The sequence below is a fragment of the Leptopilina boulardi genome, unplaced genomic scaffold, assembly GCF_019393585.1.
Source record: "Leptopilina boulardi isolate dan_hultmark-lab unplaced genomic scaffold, ZJU_Lbou_2.1 LbouV2_165, whole genome shotgun sequence".
In the NCBI taxonomy this organism is placed as follows: domain Eukaryota; kingdom Metazoa; phylum Arthropoda; class Insecta; order Hymenoptera; family Figitidae; genus Leptopilina; species Leptopilina boulardi.
In genome coordinates this window covers 2,593,673-2,613,527 of record NW_026137713.1, presented here as the reverse complement: position 1 = coordinate 2,613,527, position 19,855 = coordinate 2,593,673, and the positions used below count along the sequence as shown (strand labels likewise).

The following is a 19,855-nucleotide window of genomic DNA, read 5'->3' as shown; positions in this document are numbered from 1 at the left end:
AAAAGATAATATGTTTGACCTTTGAATCTAAGATAGCAAAATATTTTCAATTAATTTCTCGCCATTTAAATAGTTATAAAAATACGAATAATCGAAAAAAAAATTCCTTAATGGCAAATAATTATTAACATATTAATGAATAAAGCCCCAAAAATGAAGTAATGTAGATATTTTTTTAAACTAAAAACTAGTGTAAAAAATATTAATGTTAAGAATATGGTTTAATAAATTAAATTTTACTTTTTTAAAAATGAATTCAATAGAAGGATTTTTTGAGAGAAAAAAATGCTTTTTAATATTACACTGCTGTGTAGGCCTTTATAAGTATAACACTTTGACTTGTGCTACAACTACAAACATACATATATTTTTTTTTCATAATTTATAAATATCATAAACTCTATAATAATATCGTTGCTATATTAATTGCAACGCGTATTAACGTATTAATTAACTTATTAAATACATGAACGATCAATTATTTAACAGACAAAAAAAAATGTTCATTGACCAAAAAATGATCCCCCTATGTAGTCATTTTGACCTATCGACAGTTCAACTGTTTCTGCAGTTTCTTTTTCATCATCATTATCATTATCTTCCTAAACATATAAATACTCTACAGATTCTAGATTGAACATTATTGTAATTATCATTATCTATATTATGTACTTGTTAATTCATCTTTGCAATGACTTCCAGCATTGCTTTCACATTATTTTTTTTTGGGCTTGTGCAAAGAGTGTTAAATTGTTATACACAAAGTGAAATTATTATTATTATTATTTGATTTTGCTGAAAGTGCTCTTTAATAAAAGTTATTAATTAAAATCTACAAATTCCATTAGTTACTCTTAAGGAGCGAAAAATTGTAAAGATTCAAAAAAGCTAATAGAGATGTACAATTTATCTCATTTCCAGAAAGAAAAATGCATCAATTTTTCAAATTTCTAGATTAAAAATTCTAATATATATATATTATGTATATAGTGAATTGAATACTGATTGACTTTCTTTTTATCTTTTTTTATTTTAAGAATTTGATGCGATTTTCGTTCTAGAGGAGAATTTTTTTTTTTTTTTTTTTTTGTTATTAACAACGTTTAGGAAAAATTGATATTTTTTTCAGTATGAACGCTTTCAACGCAATTGCGTGGATTCGTTACTTTCTGAGATGAAGATTTCATCACACACATTTGCGAAAATTCTTTTTTTTTTTAAGTCTGCATCCCCCCCTTGACTAAAAGAGCATTTTTTTTTTTTTAATACTACAAAGGTTTCAAAAGCGATTTTACACGCGCTAATTCAGCCTTCAATTCAATCATCATTTTCTCTAGATATGAAATTATGACATTAATTAAAGAAAATAATTTGATAATTCGAAATATCAATTTCAATTAATTCAAAAATTCAATTTCAATTTAAAAATGAAAAAACGAAAACTATTAATTTAAAAAGAGAAAAAAATCAGGACAACAAAAATTTATCACGATTCTCTTTCGCGATATTATAAACTTGGAATTAGAAACAAAATAAAATGGAGTAAATTTGTATTTTTTTTAAAATTTTCTCCAAAATACTGTTTTTTTTACGCGAATAGACATCAGTGTTGCCAACGAGTAATCATTAAAAATTCTCTTCGTACAGGCACTTTTATACCAGTTGATCTCTCGATACTTTCGAATCTTGAAGAGATTCAAAGAGTCATTTGCCATTTGGTTAGACATTTTCTTTTTTTGCTTTTTTTAACAGTCTCTCTCTCTAAAAATTGGATCATCGTGAATCCATTTCTCTCTCTATTTATTTATGAAATCCAATCGTTTTAAGCGCGACTCAATCTAATTCAATTGACACAGAGTAAAATTTTCTAAAGTTACTATTATATAATAATAATAATATTAGTTTCCGCGATTTAAACGATTAATCGACGAAACGCAGCTGGTATTACTGATGGAATCGTGAACTATATAATTTTGATGTTATACATAACTGAATTTGCGACAAACACTTTTGGAATGTTGATCATCCTCTCTCCAGACAACGAAAATTTAATATTCATTTACGAACAATTCAAATGGAGCTTTGATAAATCCTCCAGAAACGATTTTGGCGTTATTATATGCGAAGATCCTATAAAAAAAATTTTATTATTCAAATTGAATATTATATTTCTAATTTGTCTAATTTTTCAAATATTGTTTAAAATACAAAATTAATAAAATAAAATTCAAGGTTCTACATTTTAAATTGCAATTATACAGAATTTGAGAAAAGAAATTAATTAATAACATACCAACGATGACTTCCCAATTTTTCAGAGCGTTCGTTACTTCATAGGCGCAACGAATTTCGGAAAAACTTACACCACCGACAATAAAAACAATTAATCGAGGAACGTTTTTCACTGTCTGCTGTCCCTTGTCCTTGTGCCAATGTCCATATCTTACACTAGAGAAGAATATACACACAATTATAATTTAATAATAAAAAAAACATTCATAAAATTGTAATTAAATTTTTTTTTTAAAATAAAAATTATGTCAAATTTCCTTTTTCTAATTGCTAAAATTTAATTTTAATATTTATTTACCTTGTTGGTGCATGATAACCAGAGCTAGTTGCTCTTCCACCTAAAAATGGAAAATGTTTCGAATCCAATTTATCCTCAATGGAATCTTCCATAATATCTTTAACGACTGGCGTCCAACGACTCATTTGGTATGTTTGTTCTGTGATTCTTTCTTTTCGTGGTACATTGTATAATTTCTTTCGATTACCCTAATCAAAAAGTACAAAAAACTATTTAAAAGGACTTTTTAAATTTTATTTATTAACATTTTTTTGTTTTAATTTAATTAGTTTTATCATGTATATAAGTTAAAAACTTACATCAACAACGACATTCAAACCAAGATTTGCCATATTAATAATCGTTTGTTTATCCTCAGGCGATAATTGTGCATGATGTACAAGACGATTTAAATTATCCTCAGGTAATCCATTTTTACTGAGCACATAAAGCATAATAATACGCAATTTATCCACATTATTGACATTTTGATCGAGTAAAATTGGAGTTATATTTCGCATATGATCTTTTATTCTCTCGCCCTCAGCATCTGTTCCCATTGCCAAGTCCTGAAAAAACGATTTTTAATTTTGTAATTTTATTAAAATATAAAATATTCAATAACTTTTTCAATTGTTTTTTTTTCTATTTTCAAGACAATTATTCTTTTATCACCTGTTCGACTTTACAGAGTTTATCGACATTTCCCTGATATCGTTTCATACAATCTTCAGCCAAATGTAAATGCGTTGCATATTTACTCAATTCCTTTTGATATTGTGGCATTTTCTTGATCATTTGCGAAAGATCTCTCATAGTTTGTTTATCACCTTGTGGCATTCTCTTCGATTCAGTGAATTTCTTCAAATTTTTCGTAACATTCCTGTAATAACATTTTTTTAAAAAAGGTTTTCTATTTTTAAAACTACTTTCCATTTTCTTAAAGTTTGAAAACATTTGCCACTTTATGTAAATTAGAGAATTAAATTTAAAAAAAAAATCTTACTGTGAAACAACAGCAATGTGCTGATGTCTAAGTTCCACCCATAAATCGTCGTTCTCATCTAAAAGAACTTCTTTCTCTTGTCCAGCAGTGGCTTCGTATCTAAATTATATTTAAAAATGAAATTTATATGAATTTCATATCAAAATCGAAAATAAAATTGGATAAACTGAATAAAATTAAAAATAATTGAATTTAATATAAATTTTTTAAATTTATTTCTTACTTGTAAACGTCATTCTCAATTTCAAGTAAATCATATGCCATCGCTTGTAATGTGAGTTCATGTAAAAGAGGCGAAACGGAATCGAAACCACGATCAAGAATTAAAAGATGAGAACGAGCTTTTTCTGGACCTTCGCCCATGGTTGGTTCATCAGCTTTGTAAGCATCCAATTTTTGTTGAACCATCTGCGCCAATTCGACATTGCGATCAAAATCACTAGAAAAAAAATACAAAATTATACTTTTGTTCTTTTTTTTAATTTAATTTTTTTTGTAAAAAAAAAAAATACCTTCGATATCGAACTGACGGATATTCGCCAAGAGTAGCGCATAGAGTTGCAATTTGTTCAGCAATTCGTTCCATATTAGCACTACGAACATGATGTAATGAAGGATTATAGAAACAGGCAAATGTATCTCTTGAATCCAATGAGAAAACCTAAAATTCAAAATAATAATTTAATATTAATTATTATCACTAAATGTCTTATAATCTATTATGAAATTTCAGCGGCACTGCAAAAAACTTAAATTTAAAAAAGAAAATTATATAATTTTTATATGAAAAAAACAGGAGTAACATTTTCAAAAAGCAAAATTGCAGACAAAGAAACAAGCGCCATAGACACAAGACAAAGTATGTTAGCAAATTAATAAAAAAATAAGGTATTAACAATTTTTTTTTAGTGTAAATTTGAAAAAAGCGAAAAGATAGGAGAAAAAATCACTTTTCAAGTTATTCTTTGTTTCACCTGAGACTCATACGGCAAGAAAGCGATGTTGATCTCTTTGAGTGTTTTGATCTTTTTAGCGGCGAGTGACTTGCAGATATCATTGAACAGCTCCTCTGGACACACTATAGGCAAGTGCAAGCATGAACGTAACGAGACGTTAGTGAAATAACAATTTTTGTGAAAAAAAAGAAAGACAATGCTGTGAGTTGAATCTCATTTTGCAAATTTAAAAGAATTTTTCAATTATCTTAATGATACATTTTTATTATTTGAAAATTAATTAAATTATAGGTATTTCTCGTAATTTTGTATTTTGATTTATATTAATTTTCTTTTATTATAAAAAACAAAATATTATTAATGTTAATTCATTCCACAATCACCAAGCAGTTTTTTTTCTCTAAATAAAAAAAATTCTTTCTCTCGGTTATTTGTTTTAATTATAATTTTTATAATCAAGCGTGTTATCTCCTGAAATCAACCATGTTCCCTTAGTGTTAGATCAATCAAAATTGTTAATTAACATTCATTATAAAACATTATTTTTAAAAAAACGCTGTAAAATGTAGTTTAGACAAATGATCAGACCAAGGACATCACAAGATTAAAAGATTTAGTAAAAATTTTCAAATAAAGAACCAAATACCCTTGAAACTATTTTAAATTACCTGTTCCTCATAGGGTATAAAAGCGATGTTGATCTCTTTTAATGTTTTAATGTACATAGTTATCTTCGCGTTAGCAATATCATTGATCAGATTATCAGGAGAAGCTGTAAAGAAATAAACTAAAATTCTCTGAAAAAGTTTGAAAATCTTTTTCTTTCTTTAAAATAAAAATTAAATAAATAATAAAAAATGATAGAGAATAAAATTAATATATTTTTTCGGGAAATTTAAAAATTCCTGTTCAAAAATGCTAATAAGGAAAAATTCAAATTATTTTATAGATTTAATTTGTGTGTGTGTGTGTTTTTTTTCTGTTGTGTAATTAAAAAATGTATTTTTTTATTATTATACCTTCGGTGAAATAAACGTGGGCATTTTTATATTGAAGTCTGCCTGGATTACTGAAGTCATCGATTAATTTTGTCACTGATGAATTACTTGGTGTTATCAAATAAACAGCCTCCATTGTTGGTAATGGTTCACGTTTCTTGTGAATATTTTCCACAAGTGTTATACCCTGAGCACTGATATCGTGCATTTTACAACATGCTGACACCATTCTCATTGACAATTGATCAACAACGAGAATTCTCCATTCCATACCACCGGTTGTTTTCTTTTTTTGTTTAATGACTTCATTCATAATTTCTGCAAAAAAAAAAAATATAGAAAACTTATTAATAAGAAAATAAATAATTAATTCTATATTAATTTTCCCGGGAAATTCATTACATTTTTCTATATTATAATAGTTATCTGAAAAAGAAATCAAACATTATTAATCCCCTAAAAGAAAGGTAAAAAATATATAATCTTAAATAAAATCTATCTAAAATAAGAAATAAATAATTAAAAATATATCTTAAATAAAAATTTAAATGATTAATTAAAAATTTCAATAAACTTGAAAACATTTCTAGATTTTTCCTTAAAAAAAAAAAAAAAAAAAAATTGAATACTCTGAAAAAGAAAGTGCCATTGAGAAAAATAAGCTCATGTGATGAAATAGCAGGAAATCTTTTGGAGCTTTTGTATTGATCGCCCTTACGAACCGATGACGTCACATCTGTCAACCCTGCAGTTGGATTCCCTGTGCCCTGACTTTATTTCTAAGAAAAAATCAAAAGAAAATTTACACAGAAATCTATAAAAAAAAAAAATCTATAATTTTCCCTTTAAAGAAACATGTCCCAAAAATCTAAAAGAAAATAAAAACATAATATGAAAAATGTAGTATAACAAATTTTAATATAATTTAATAAAACTATTTTTATAAAAAAAATATTCCAATAAATAACCTTTAGAAAAATGTAAATTAAAATAAAATTTTCTATTTAATACTCTGCATCCTTTGACATTTTTATTTTTAACCAGTACCAAAAATAGGTCTATTGATTCAGTGTGAAAAATGTCAACGAACCTTCTCACGTGCTTCTTGAATAATAATTGAATTCCATTGTTGCATTAGTAAATAAAACAATTGACAAACAATTTGCCCATTATTAATAATAATAATTAAAACAAAAAACAATCAAATAAACGCAACGTAAACAAAAGTTACATTATTACATTGGATCAAAATAATTAATAATAAATTAACCAATATAGTGAAATTTAACAACTTAAAACTATTTCTATATTATTTAAAAACAAATATTAAGAAAATAAAAATATATTCAGTGTTTTGATATGAATGAGTTTAAAAAGAAAACAATGTTTTTTTTAATCCATATGATTGTGACATTTAAAGAACGGGAAATTTTAAAAGTCTTAAAATTCTAGAATTTATTTTAATTACAAGTCTGTTAAAGAAATTAAAGTTTTTTTTAAATAAAATGACATTTTGCCCAGCAGCAGTTTATACAGTGATGAAGTCATCAAGTGACGAACGCCCACCAAAATACTACGTCATTTTTAATTAAATCGGAAAGATAAATACACAAAAAAGTATAAAGCATATAATTAATATAAATTAGAATATTTTTTAAAGCATTTTTTCTTCAATTTAGACATAAGGAAATCAAAAGAAAAACAGTAAATTATATTAAATACTCACTTTGTCCAACCTGTGATTTTAACGCCATTTTGACAGTACTGAGTTAATTTCAAAAATTGCCGCCAGGGGTCGTGGCAATCGACGACTGCGCATAACTTCGCGCCAAAAGTTTAGTAAAAATTGTTCATCGACAGGAGAACGTTGTTTAACCAAAGTTAATGATTTTTTTCATTTATATTTTGACTCTAATTAAGTAAATTAAAAGTAAATTCATTAAATTTCGAAGGTAGTATTTGTAATATATTCAGTGAACATAAATTTGTCTCCTAATTACATAATTAGAAGCAAATATCGAAATTCCAAAATTGCTCCACACAATTGTTTCTATTCTCCCTTTTTCTAACGGTTTTTTCACAATTCTAATTGTTGCAATTTTTTCTTTTTAGACGTCTATTCTTTAATAATCTTAACAATTATACAATACTGAGGCATTATTTAACTTTTAATTTCTTTAATAGCAAGAATTCAATAAATTTTTATCTATAAAATCAATAAAATAGTAAAATAATAAAAATATTAATTTTTGCTCAACGCCAAAAATTTATTAATTTTCTCAACAGTTTAATAATAATAAACCCTAAAATCAAGTTTTCTAGTCGAAAATAACAAAGATTTGACGAAATATTAAGAGAAAGCTACAATATATTAGAATTTTTTAATAACTTAATTTTGAGGTTATGTGTGAACTGCACATAAATTTTAATGAATATTTTATTGTTCCATCTAATTAAAATGTTTCGAATCTGTGAAATTATGCAAAAAAAGTCTATAATAAAGTTCATTTTTTCTATTTGGAGAAAAATCATTAAATTTGTAATTGTCGGTATAGTGGAATTTAGTGTTACCATCAGTGTCGGTAGAAACAAAATGGCGATCACAGCGCCACGGTTGGGCTTGGTGTTGAACAATCAGTTTAAATCCGGACGCCGGTTAGTGAAGTTGTTAGTGAACAGTTTTTCCATGTTTCTATTATTGTCGATCATTAATACTATTAATTATTCTCGAGTTTTATATTATTAAAATCAGTGAATGTCTCAAATGAGTTTTACGATGAGTGTCTCGGATGTTTTTTAATGCGCGATTTATATCTCGATTGTATTTCTTATGTAACGGGAAGTTTTTTCTTCTTTGTGTGATTAAGTGTACCTGTGCATAACCACGTGGATTTTTGGATTTGACAAGGGAAATTTGCCAAAACTGGACGGATGAAGATGGAGTACCCCTGTCGCGTGGAAGGTTGGCTGAATGTTTGTGGTATGTATTATTCTCATACTTTATACTCTTTTCAGTGATAAATATCTATTTTTGTGTCAGATCATTTATACAAAACGAAGAATATTTACTCTGAAAGGAGAAAAAATACCATTTTTCTTATGTTTTAATGTACTATTGATTTGTATTTCGTAATATTGATGTGGATTTAGAAATTTTGAGGTTAGGTTGAGACAGGTGTCTTGCTATGTTCAAAAATAGCTTTTAAAAAATAAAAGGTCAAATTCTGACTCGTTAGAAATCTTAACTGTTATCTAATTGATTAAATAATGTTTCGATTTTATTGACAAGTACATAATATTTATGTTAAAAATTAGTTATTTGCAAAATTCGTTTTTGGAGCCAAATAGAAAAATGTTCATAATTCTTTCTATTGGTTAATATTTTTTCAATTATTTTGTTATAAAAGTTTTATGTATATGAAATAAAAGAAATAATATGAAATTTATTATTCGGAATTTGAATAGCAAATATTTCAAAAAAAATGCATATAATTTTCGAGAGATATTCTTCGTTTTGGATGTTTTATATTGTCGCATGTAATTTTCATGTCCTCATATATACTTTATTGCCATGATCGTGAAAGAATACAAAATACAATGCAATCGTAAAGTGCAAATCGTTGACCCAAAAAACAAATATATTACTCATTATTTTGGAATGTGAATTCAATTCTGGAAATTTGACCTTGATGCATATGTGAACATATAATACTTATACAAAATGTTTTGTTGACATTAGAGAAAACGAAATCTTTGGTACTTTACTTTTATTTGCAAATAGAGATTCAAAGCAAACATTGCTGCCTTTTTATCTTATTCAAATAATGTAAATTTTATGAGGTAAAAGTCGAACATTTTTAGATATTATAAAGAAGAAAGAATTTCTTTTTATTCTTTACGTCATAAATATGTTAAAAGTATTTGCACCATATTTATTATTATCATTATTATAATAATATAATATTATTTTCTATTATAACTTTTTGTAATGGTAATTTTTTTAATGAAAAATTTTTATTTATTTTTTAATATATTTTTTCTGATCATTCTCGATATAATAATAATTTTTTTATTGCCTTTTTGAATGTGAAATTAAATCTTATTTACTGGGGTATGAGTGTGAAATGCTCATTTTAAAAAGAGTGTCTAATCCGGGTCCCCCGATTACTTCTCCCCTATATTTAATCCGACTTTATGTGCATTTGCTGACTTCTATTTCTATGCGAGATCACGTTACTGAAGAGATCAGATTCTGTAACATCGAATGCTTTTTGTTGTAAAAAAAAATTTATATGCGGGAATATATTCTATAAATGAACGTTTCTCTCTTCTTCTTCTTCTCTCATCGTATAAAGTGTTTTGACCATATCGTTGGGTTCAATTTTAACGACCGGCCATTCTGTTAGAAGAGGTCACGCGTCAGGTGTCCTTTCAAGTATCCTATATAGGGCCAGGGTGATATGTTTTGACACTCTAACAGAATAACGAGTGGCGTAAACACATCTGTTTTTATAAAAAGCCCCTCTCGACTTACATATATAGAATTACTTACTAATTACTATCCAAATAATACACACGTTTTATTTACGTTCTAAGTAATTATTTTTATTTCTTACTTTTTTTCTAGTGAGATTAAATTTATTATTATTTTTTCTATATTCATAAAAAATATAGGAAAAATATTTATTCCTCCTCTCATTGTGTATTGACTTGAGATCACTCACATTTGCATTGAAATTAAAACATTCCATTTACTATTAGGCTTAATTTACATTTGCAAAAGCTTCTCGCTCTCTCTCTCTCTCTGTCCTTACGGAATGGACATTTCATGTTGTACAATTTTGTACACATCCGTTACATTTCATTCTAATGGCATTTATATTCTTTTTTTTAATAGTCAAAGCGTGATAATTAATTTTAGGGAAATATTTTTGTTTTCTATGAAGAGAATGACAATAAAGGAAAATAAAATTGTTTTCTTTTAATTTTTGTTGTTTTCTTCTTTTTTGATCTGACTTTTAGGTTGAAATAATTGTCAGAAAGTTATGAGGGATTCTCTCTCTCTCTTTCTCGTTGACAAAACTCTAGGCGCACAGGTGTATGTGACACCTCTAATCAAGCACCATCAAGTACCTTACTTTTGTGTTGTGTTCATTGTTTCCGGAGGGTGGGGTGGGGGGGGGGGGACAAAAGCAGTTCGTGCCCACAAACACTCGTCGTCGAAAACCGTCTCTGGTCAAACACATTACTGCTGCATTTTCGCGTTGCTTTGTTCTCGTTTGCTTCGTCGTTTTGACATATACTACTATGAAACATATATATAGACTTTAAATTGTTCCGCTACTTTTGACGTATAAGTGATAAATAAATTTTCCCAAAAATTTATAGATGAAAAATCAAAAATAATAGGTATCTCTCAAAGGTTGGAAATTTTATTTTTCGTTTCCATTTTCAAAAATTACTTTTTTCTTTTCTAATATAGTGTATTGTAAAAAAAGGCACTTTTTTTTAGGGGGAAAAAAAAAGTTTTTATCTCTCCTGACAGAAAAATCCTAGACAGGAAAAATTTAGGGCTCTGAGGTATTTTCTCCCTTGTTTTCCGTATTCTTTTTCTCTTTTTTTTCTCTCTCTTTTTGGAAAAAAAGTGATAAAAATAAATCTTTCTTTTCTTAAATTGGCTAATATGTTTAGTTTTCCACCCCCTTCTTTTTTGCTGTAGTTTATTGCATTCTTTCATTCGGTTTAATTATTTATAGTGAAAATTTTTCCAAGATAAATGAATCCTATAGTTAAATATATATTATGAATTTATTCTTAAATCTTGAATAGATTGTATTGATCTCTCTTTTTTCATTTATGAATTCTTAATAAAATTTAAATCCATATTTATATTTCCTGTTACTTTTAGATGATTAAATTTTTTTTTTAATTATTGATTAAAAAAAAAAAATTTTCTATATTTTTTTTTCACTCTTTTAGTTTTTTTTTGTCGGTGATTGATATGAATCTAAAATACATTTACTGTAAGAAAATAATTTTTTTTACGTAACTATTTTTTCATTTAAAATCAAAATCTAATTAATGTGGTTCATTACAGTGATATTTTAGATCGTTTTTATTAGATTATATAGGCAAAGCAATTACACTTTAGTTCGCATTTGGTGTTTTGTATATACAGTATACGTTTTATCAAAGCAATTACAATCACTACTTCATTGTGTAATTTCATCTGGGTTCTCGGTACACCATATCAACACACAAAACTCAAAGCCGACTGTAACATTTGATCGTAAAGCTTGAACCCATCAGAGTTCAAGCTCACAACGAAAGACATACACCATACGCGATTACACGCCCTTATAGCTTAACTTCCATCACACATGGGATTTAGATTTTTTTCATCTCGCAACTTCCCATATCGCTCGTTAATGTTGTTCACATTGCTTCGTATCGTAAAATTTAGAAATTGTTATTTTATACCCGAAGTAGACCTTATTTTTATTATCTATTTTTTATATATATGTTTTAAACAAAGAAGGTTACGCCATTTTCAAGTAGGAGCTTTGTTTTATACTAAAAACTAAGTAGAAATTGATTCTCTGAATTCTTATGTAAATAATTATTTTCAATATTATATTTTTATTTTAAATATTCTCGTTATTTATATTTTATCCATTTATTTATAAATAAATACAAAAGAAATGTGTTTGAATTATATTTAGTCGAAATAGAAGCCGCCGGGAGCAAACAGTGAAATTAATATCGACTTGAATCGTTGAAGCGTTCATCTGAAGATTCGATTTCCACCCGTCAGAACTATGTTCCAGGGAAAATTCCACGTAATAAATCCTTTGGAGAAAAAAAATTCTATTTTTTTTCCCTTAATTTATATATGTATAGGGAATGATTCTTTCAATTGCAACTAATTTTATTTTTCGATAAGGATAAAATCTATTGTTACATTTAAAGGTTGTTCGTTCCTATTTTTTTTTTTTAGGTTTATAGTTGATTTGTTTGTAAAAATTAATTTCATTTTTCGTAGAACAGTTCATTGAAATATATAAATTAAAGAATTCAACTATTTGTGTGTGCATGAAATCAATTTTCTGAAAGAAATGTGAAATATCCATCGATTACATAGAATGATGCACTTGGAGTGCATCTCGCTGATATTCTTATCCGTCTTATAAACGTCACGGTTTTCTTCAAGCGTGAACATTTATGCCTCCTAAATGCCACAGTGTAAGACGAAACAAGTATACAATATTACTTTCCGTCTTTGTTAAAATAAAAATTATACTTACTTCATATAAACTCAGTCCATTGTATTACATATCATGGTAATATATATATAATAATACAATTTTCTCTCTCATTGTTTACGCTTTTTTCTTAAATAAATTTTTTTTATTTGCAAATATTTTTCTTAAACAGGTATTTTGTTAAAAACATTTTATTTTTAAAAATAAAAGTTTAAATCTGAAAATTTTGTTATAAAATATATGTTTAAATATTCTTATCAAGATTGAAGTTTGCTATTAATTTAATTCTGCAACAAAAATGAGTTGAGGTTTCTAATTGCATCATCTGGAGTTTATATATATATATATTTTGCACGATGACTAATCTCGGAGGCTTAAAGTGAAAGATAATTTTGAAGGAGGTAGATTCATCATCCTTGTGTGATATCTCACCTATGGCGATGATGAAAAAGATAAAAAAAAAAAAATTACTGATGAGTGAATGCCACCGTGTCTGAAACGTATACTTGATTGATGTATTCGATATTCTTTGATTTAATATAATGTTTTTTCACCTTTATAATAATATAATCTTATCTTCATGTGCGAAATTGTAATTTCTGACATAGAAATTCTTGGTTTAGACAATGGTTGTAGAATTTCTGACATATTATTTCCCTTGAGGGGCTTTGTAATATTTAGAGTTTTAGATAAAGAGAAAATGTGCATCTTGAAAAATGTCTTTTCAGAGAGAGAAAGAGAGAGAGAGAGACATGTTGTTTAATTAATCAACTTGTTTCTTTATGAACAAATAATAATTAACGTCGGTGAAATTCAATGTAAATTTTTATAGAGTAAATAAAATAAAAAAAAGGTCTATTGAAGTTTGAATTGAGTTTGAACATTGAGGTTTAGAGTATATATATAATAAAATTTGTTTCCTTATTCGTTTTTAATCCAAGACGTGCCTCTTTTTCTTATTTATATTGCACAGGTCGATTGAAAACCCCAGGACTATTTGGAGACAATTTTAAACAGAAAAGCCAGACTTTTTTTGTATATAGATATGTAGAGTATTCAATGTGCAAATAATCAGGAGTCTCAAGTTCCCTTTTCTTCGACTTTGCAACGAATTTATAGATTGTAAGTCCAATAAAGAGTTTCTCAACTTTCTTCGTAACGAATTATATATTCCCCTGAGAGGCGAAGCTTACATTTCCGTCACGTATATACATATATATATATACCTTATGGTTCTATCGCAAAATGTTATAGGGATTTATGAATTGAAATTATACTTTATATAGCTAAAATTGAAAATTATTTATGGTTCAAAAAGGAAAAGAATTCGGTAGTTTTTGAGAGAAGGTCAGTGAGAAAAAAAATTATTAGAGCAGAATCGTAATATTGAATCTAACAAAATTTAAAAAAAAGTAAAATAAAGAACATTCGAAAGATGCAGTTGAAGTATATATTCAATGGCAGTACTCCACCTGAAGCATCAGGATCTCGTTAACCTCTAGCACCTTCGAGAGAAGAAGCATAATCTTAACGCACGACTGGTCGTCTTATTTCTTTCAGACTCACAATCAATCAGAGGTGTATATAATAAGGCTTTTCTCTCGTATATGACTTCCTTTTATTGTTAATCAAAAACAAAAAAAAAAAAGATTTATTTTGCATATATAAAATTTGTAAATGTTTTAATTTACCATATTTGATCATAGGTAATTGACTTGTTTCCATATAATTATCTCTTTCGCATATTGAAAATATATATGATATCAAGATTGTTCGCATCAAGAAATAGATATATGAAAGGTTTATTATTTATTTGTGAAATCTTTTTTGGGTGCAAGTCTTCTCCTGTTAAATTATATACACACATATATATAGATTCGTCTACTATCATAGATATATATATCCCGCTGGCAATATTACATTCTGATTCTATCGCCGGAAGTGAAATTCCAGGAGTGAATATATAGAGATAGATCCTCACATTTACTTGTAACTCTTGTCTCGTTAAGAGAGCTCAAGGTAAATGTTAATTCAACATCAACAGATAGTTATTTCAGAGTTTGTATTTCTAAGGAAAAGTCTGATAACCGTGCGACGACACAACGACGACCAACTTGCTCTTATTGAGTCCCCAGGGGAATTAGTCTCTCTTTCTCTCTCGAAAATTTACATTATTCTTGAAAGGCAAGTCGGAATTTTAATTATATTCGGGTTAAAAAGGTTATAAAGTAATTACATTTTCATTGTATAATTAAGACATTTTGGAAATGTTTAAAAAGTATTTTTCGATCTTAATAGTCACCAGTAAAAAGTTTCTATAGATTCAGTTTAGTTAGTTTTGGTACAGCCGTTTGGTTAAAACAATCCATGACACTCTCTGTAACAAAGCCAACAAAACAATATGATTGGATTAGCTAGAATTAATTGAAGAAAAATTTATTTCAAGACTATATGGATGGTTAAATCTGTATTTTGCAACATGTTTTATTCTTCATGGATAATTTTGATTTTATCTTTTGTATATATTTTATTGAAGTACTTGCTCAACAAATATGAGCTTGAGGGCACTCGTAACATGAGTCACTTGAGGGAAATTTAAAATACGTAAGGCACGTGGAATGGCATTACAATGCGAATTAGCACACACTTTATTTTACGGAATAAAATTCTTGTCTTTCTTTTCTTGCTTTTCACGTGCGTGTAATTTCTCTTCATTCACATTCTCGAGAATTTCTGTTGCTGAACATATACATACTATATCGCGGTGGTCATTTTCCTTCTCTGTAGCAAAAGGTATTTATAATGCTTACACTTAACGATCTAAATTGCCCCCTCTTTTCATGAGTGCACAAATGTCATTTCGTATGCGGTTGCGTGCATATATGCTAATTGCTTACACGCAGAATGTGTGCCATAATTTCTGAATTCGATTTATTATGCACAAGATTCAATTAGTTTTGGATCCAAAACTGTTTTTTTTTTCGAGAAAAAGAACAGAATTTTAATAAGATTTATTTATCATAGAGAAAAATGAGTAATTTTTAGTTATGATAGCTAATAATTAGGGTTAGTTAAGGCTAAATTTTAACTAATGAATTTTAGGGCTTATTGTTGAAATATAGATACATAAATGTTGCACTATGCAATATTTTGGCAAAACGTGTGTGTGCACAATTTCTGTATAATGAGCCACATAATTTCGTTCCACTTTGATCAGCATTTGCAAAATATAAACTCTATAAATGTACATTTTCACTATATCGTGTATTCTCGTTTCGCGAAATACATTAAATTGTTTAATCGCAAAATTGTTTATTCACTTAATGAAATTTATTTGTTATTTAAAAGAAAAAAAAAAGAGAAAGGAAATTAATTTTTCAAATTATTATACCAATTGTTCGGCATATATTAAAATTGCTTAATTTATATATACAATAATCCTGTCAAAATTCTATAATAATAATAATTATACAGCAAACTAAAATATGTTTCAATATTTCCATATTATATATTATTTAGCCTTCACCAATTGTGTTGTAAATTTCCAAGAAAATAAACATTGTAAAAATTATATAAATGTGGTCGGGCACACGTTAATATAATTACGTAACTTTCTTAAATAAACTTAACCTCACTATTTTGTATATATATTTAAGCAAAAAAAAAGTTACTTTAATTGTCTTAAAAAATTTATGAATTTCATTTTTTTCTGTAAATAGTAGTTTTTTGTTTACAAATATTAGAATATAAGAAGATTATTGAAGAAAAAAAAAGAAAATTTATCCTTGTTTTAATAAACAAAATTTCCCCTTCTATTTTGCACCGACATTGGATGATACATGTCATTCGAATTGCGATGTGTCTGCATCAGAGAATTGTCATGCGTGTCGGGAACGAAGGGGGATGCATATAGCATTATCTAAAGGCCCCCCCTCTTTATAATCGAATGTATGGGTACAAACGCCATGTTATACAGGGGAGAGAGAGAGAGAAGGGTGTATAGTCATTCGGTCGAATATTTTCCCATTGAAATGAATTCTGCTGAGAGAAAAAGTAATTGATCTTCAATTGATGTTTAATCCTGATAGAAATCATCCTACATGTGTGTGTGTGTGTGCTCGTACAGTCAAAAACCAAAAGCTTTAAATCATCTACCCATTAATTTTTAATATAAATTTTCCTTAATTCGATAAATTTTAACCAAATTTTCATTTGCTGGATATATTGTTGCATGAATAAAATAGAGATTATGGTTAATTTTTGAATTGGTAAATTTGACCAAAACGGTATGGTAAACTTTATTGAACTAGTTTTTGAGTTTGATCAATTCTTCTGGTATTTTACTGTTTTCTTTTTCTGATAACGTAACAACAGTGTTTAATGTTTTTTCTTTCTATTAGTAACGATGAGGTAGACAATTTTTCATCAAGGTTATAAATCTTTTTTTTTTTTTTTTTTTTGTACAAATGCAATGACCCCTGGGAAACACGTGCTTGTGATGTTATGGGTCAGGCTGGTCTCACACTCCCTCTCAATCTGAGAATATAACGCACACGCTACAATTTCTCGGCATATAATGACAGCACAATGATTGCTTACTGATTCCTCGCACACACCTCGTATATATATAGCTGTATATTGTTATTTATTGCTACTTTTGTTTTCTCTCCAGAATCTGGATCTTTCCTTGTATAAATAAAACGCGTTTAATTGCTTCTCGTTTTTTTTTCAATTCTTAAAAAAAAACATTCTTATTTACAAATGACACATTACAAACAATGATTTACATATATCATTGCTTTGTTATTTAAAAAATAATTTTTCTGGAATTTAAAAAATGTCTGTGAAAAAAGTTTATCTTGTAATTTTTCGATAATAATATTATTGATTGGTACGAGTATTGGAAATTTCACTTCCTGGATTATGAAACAGAATTTTTTTTTTTCATTTAGATACATACTAGAATTCAGTTCATGTAATCTCTTAAAAGTACTTCATAGTTATTTAATCCCTACTGTTATCGTTGTTTTTTTTATATTCCGATTTCAATTGATCCAATCGAGCGTAACTGTTTTCCAGGCACGATTTCACTCGTATATCGATTTTCTACGTCTTAATGAATTCAAAAAAGAAAAAGAATTACTTTCTGTTTTGACCCCGTTTTTCAATTTTTTCCTAGATTCTGAAATTTTTGGTTTGTAATATCTTCTTTTATTTTCACATCTTTATATTTTTATTGTATCTTAGTATCATTCATTGATGAATAAAAAGAAATTTCCGAATGAATAGAAGGGTAAATTTAATGAGAATCGAAAATATGTCGATTCATTAAATATTCACGCGATTAAACTTTCATTAAAAAAAAATAAATAAATAAAAAATCTTGAAGTATTCATCACTATTTTATTGCTTGAAATTCCTTGGAAGTCCTGTTTGTATGTCGCGGGAGGGGGGAACCTTTGACTTGAAAGATTGATATAGTGTTAGTTTTCGCTGTCTGTCGTTTTATTTCATTTTGTGTTAGGGCGTGTATATTACCATGCCTCTCCACAAGACAGTTCACACCTATATATTCTCTCCACTAAGTAGAAAGTTACGTTACTAACTCTATATAGATTGTCAGGTGAACCGACAACCAGATAGATATAATTAATTGACATTCTAATGATCTGATTAAGCATATTGAATATTGGGGTATTATTAAGGCTATACCAATTGTGTTAATAATATCAAATTATCAGAAAGACAAATATTATATCCCTATAATTATAAAATAAAATTTTCTTTTTTTTAAGAAATAATTAAAAATACTAAACAGCTGACTTATCGTATAATGATATCTAATTCTGTTTTATTCAGCATCTAGTTAAGTCATTTATTGTAGCTTCATTTCCGGTTGAAAGATTTTCCAATTCAAGAATAAGCTTGAGAATCTGAGGTGCAAATTTTTTTCCCCTTTATATAAATCGGAGTAAACGAACGGGATCTTTATTTTAATGAGGCGCTATATCTTTTGTGTAGAGGAGTCAATTAGAACCATTTTGCTTTGTCATAGTTCAACTTGATAAAACACGGGAAACAGATTTTTGCAGTTTTTCTGTTGAGTGGATTTACTGCAGGATTTTTCAAAATTAATTACATTTTTCTGAACTTGAGAAATAAAGTTATTACATTATTTCTGTTTTTGCAGTAATAGATATATTCAATTTGTATTTTTAAATTTCAATTAGTTATTATTTATTAATGAACTCGGTTTACAATTTTTATTTTTGGAAAAAATACAATTAAACCGATAAAAATGTTCATAAATTTTCATATAGAGAAATCAATAAAATAAGTAGCACTTGATTGCATAATGAATACGGTATCCGGAAACTTTTCTGATAATTGGAGTCGTTTCTATATAATAATGTTTCCGTTTGAACTAAAAATTTTTTGAGAGATTATTTAAATGAGGTCATCATATTACGTATTGATTTATGTGGTTAATTTTAAAAGATGCCTATCTCATTTTATTTAATGTTTCAATTTTGATGTATGAATACTGATGCTAATTGATGTGATAAAATTTGAAGGTTTTGGATAAAAGACGCAAAGGGATATATAATCAATTTTGGTGCGTGGGCTGAAAAGTTTCTCTCCCTAAAAGTTGCGACGTTGTTTTTGAGCTTTTGCTCTGATCTTCACTTATTACTAAAAGTTGGTACGGGTTTGTGACTTGTCAAAAGAAGAAGAAACTAGAATTAACTTAGGGTTTTCTCTGCTTTGTGACTCACACACTTCCTCGCGCTTAATTTAGCAAAAAACTTTTTGAGAAAAGCCTCACTTCTATTATTGTGTACCCTTCATGAAATTTAGTGCTTCAAAATAATCCTATAGGAAAAACACTTATTATTTTCTATTCTATTTATGTTCTATAATGAATAAAGCTCCTCGTTATAGTTTGTTTCATCTTTATTTTAGTATATATTCTTGCCTCCTCTTGAAACTATTTTTTTTTTGATAAAACAGTTTAAAATTAAAGATTTGTAACATCTTGAATTGATTCAATAATTTTTATACCA

The 19,855-nt window shown here is 27.4% G+C and overlaps 2 protein-coding genes across 5 annotated transcripts in view; one reads left to right on the top strand and one right to left on the bottom strand.

Moving 5' to 3' along the window:
- Positions 1-289: 289 nt before the first annotated feature.
- Positions 290-7,330, bottom strand: LOC127277341 (protein ROP). 2 transcript variants are annotated; one of them, XM_051298410.1, is made up of 11 exons: positions 7,256-7,330; positions 5,551-5,847; positions 5,200-5,303; positions 4,088-4,236; positions 3,799-4,014; positions 3,576-3,674; positions 3,245-3,452; positions 2,890-3,138; positions 2,591-2,778; positions 2,294-2,448; positions 290-2,130 (listed from the first exon to the last, which is right to left on the bottom strand). In XM_051298410.1, the coding sequence occupies exons 1-11, from the start codon at positions 7,281-7,283 to the stop codon at positions 2,060-2,062; spliced, it is 1,764 nt and encodes a 587-aa protein (XP_051154367.1). In that variant the 5' UTR covers positions 7,284-7,330; the 3' UTR covers positions 290-2,059. The 2 variants fall into 2 exon arrangements, with proteins under 2 accessions (XP_051154367.1, XP_051154366.1); XM_051298409.1 differs by lacking the exon at positions 5,200-5,303 and adding an exon at positions 4,550-4,653.
- Positions 7,331-7,376: 46 nt separating this feature from the next.
- LOC127277340 (disabled homolog 2-interacting protein) overlaps positions 7,377-19,855 on the top strand; it is a 218,779-nt gene continuing 206,300 nt past the window's right edge. For 2 of the 3 annotated variants that reach the window (XM_051298402.1, XM_051298400.1), the window contains exons 1-2: positions 7,377-7,481; positions 8,085-8,509. In XM_051298402.1, coding sequence (XP_051154359.1) covers positions 8,461-8,509 — 49 coding nt within the window. In that variant the 5' untranslated portion in view covers positions 7,377-7,481; positions 8,085-8,460. The remainder of the gene's footprint in view (positions 7,482-8,084; positions 8,510-19,855) is intronic. The other variant, XM_051298401.1, reaches the window with a different exon arrangement.

What these genes read in the sequence shown, in the direction of transcription:
- LOC127277341 (XM_051298410.1), bottom strand. Translation starts at nt 7,283, where the DNA reads ATGGCGTTAAAATCACAGGTTGGACAAA. An exon ending in CCACGTTTATTTCACCGAAG is followed by an intron (nt 5,304 to 5,550) that starts GTATAATAATAA and finishes ATTTCTTTACAG; the next exon opens with CTTCTCCTGATAATCTGATC. An exon ending in AAATTGGGAAGTCATCGTTG is followed by an intron (nt 2,131 to 2,293) that starts GTATGTTATTAA and finishes TTTTTTTTATAG; the next exon opens with GATCTTCGCATATAATAACG.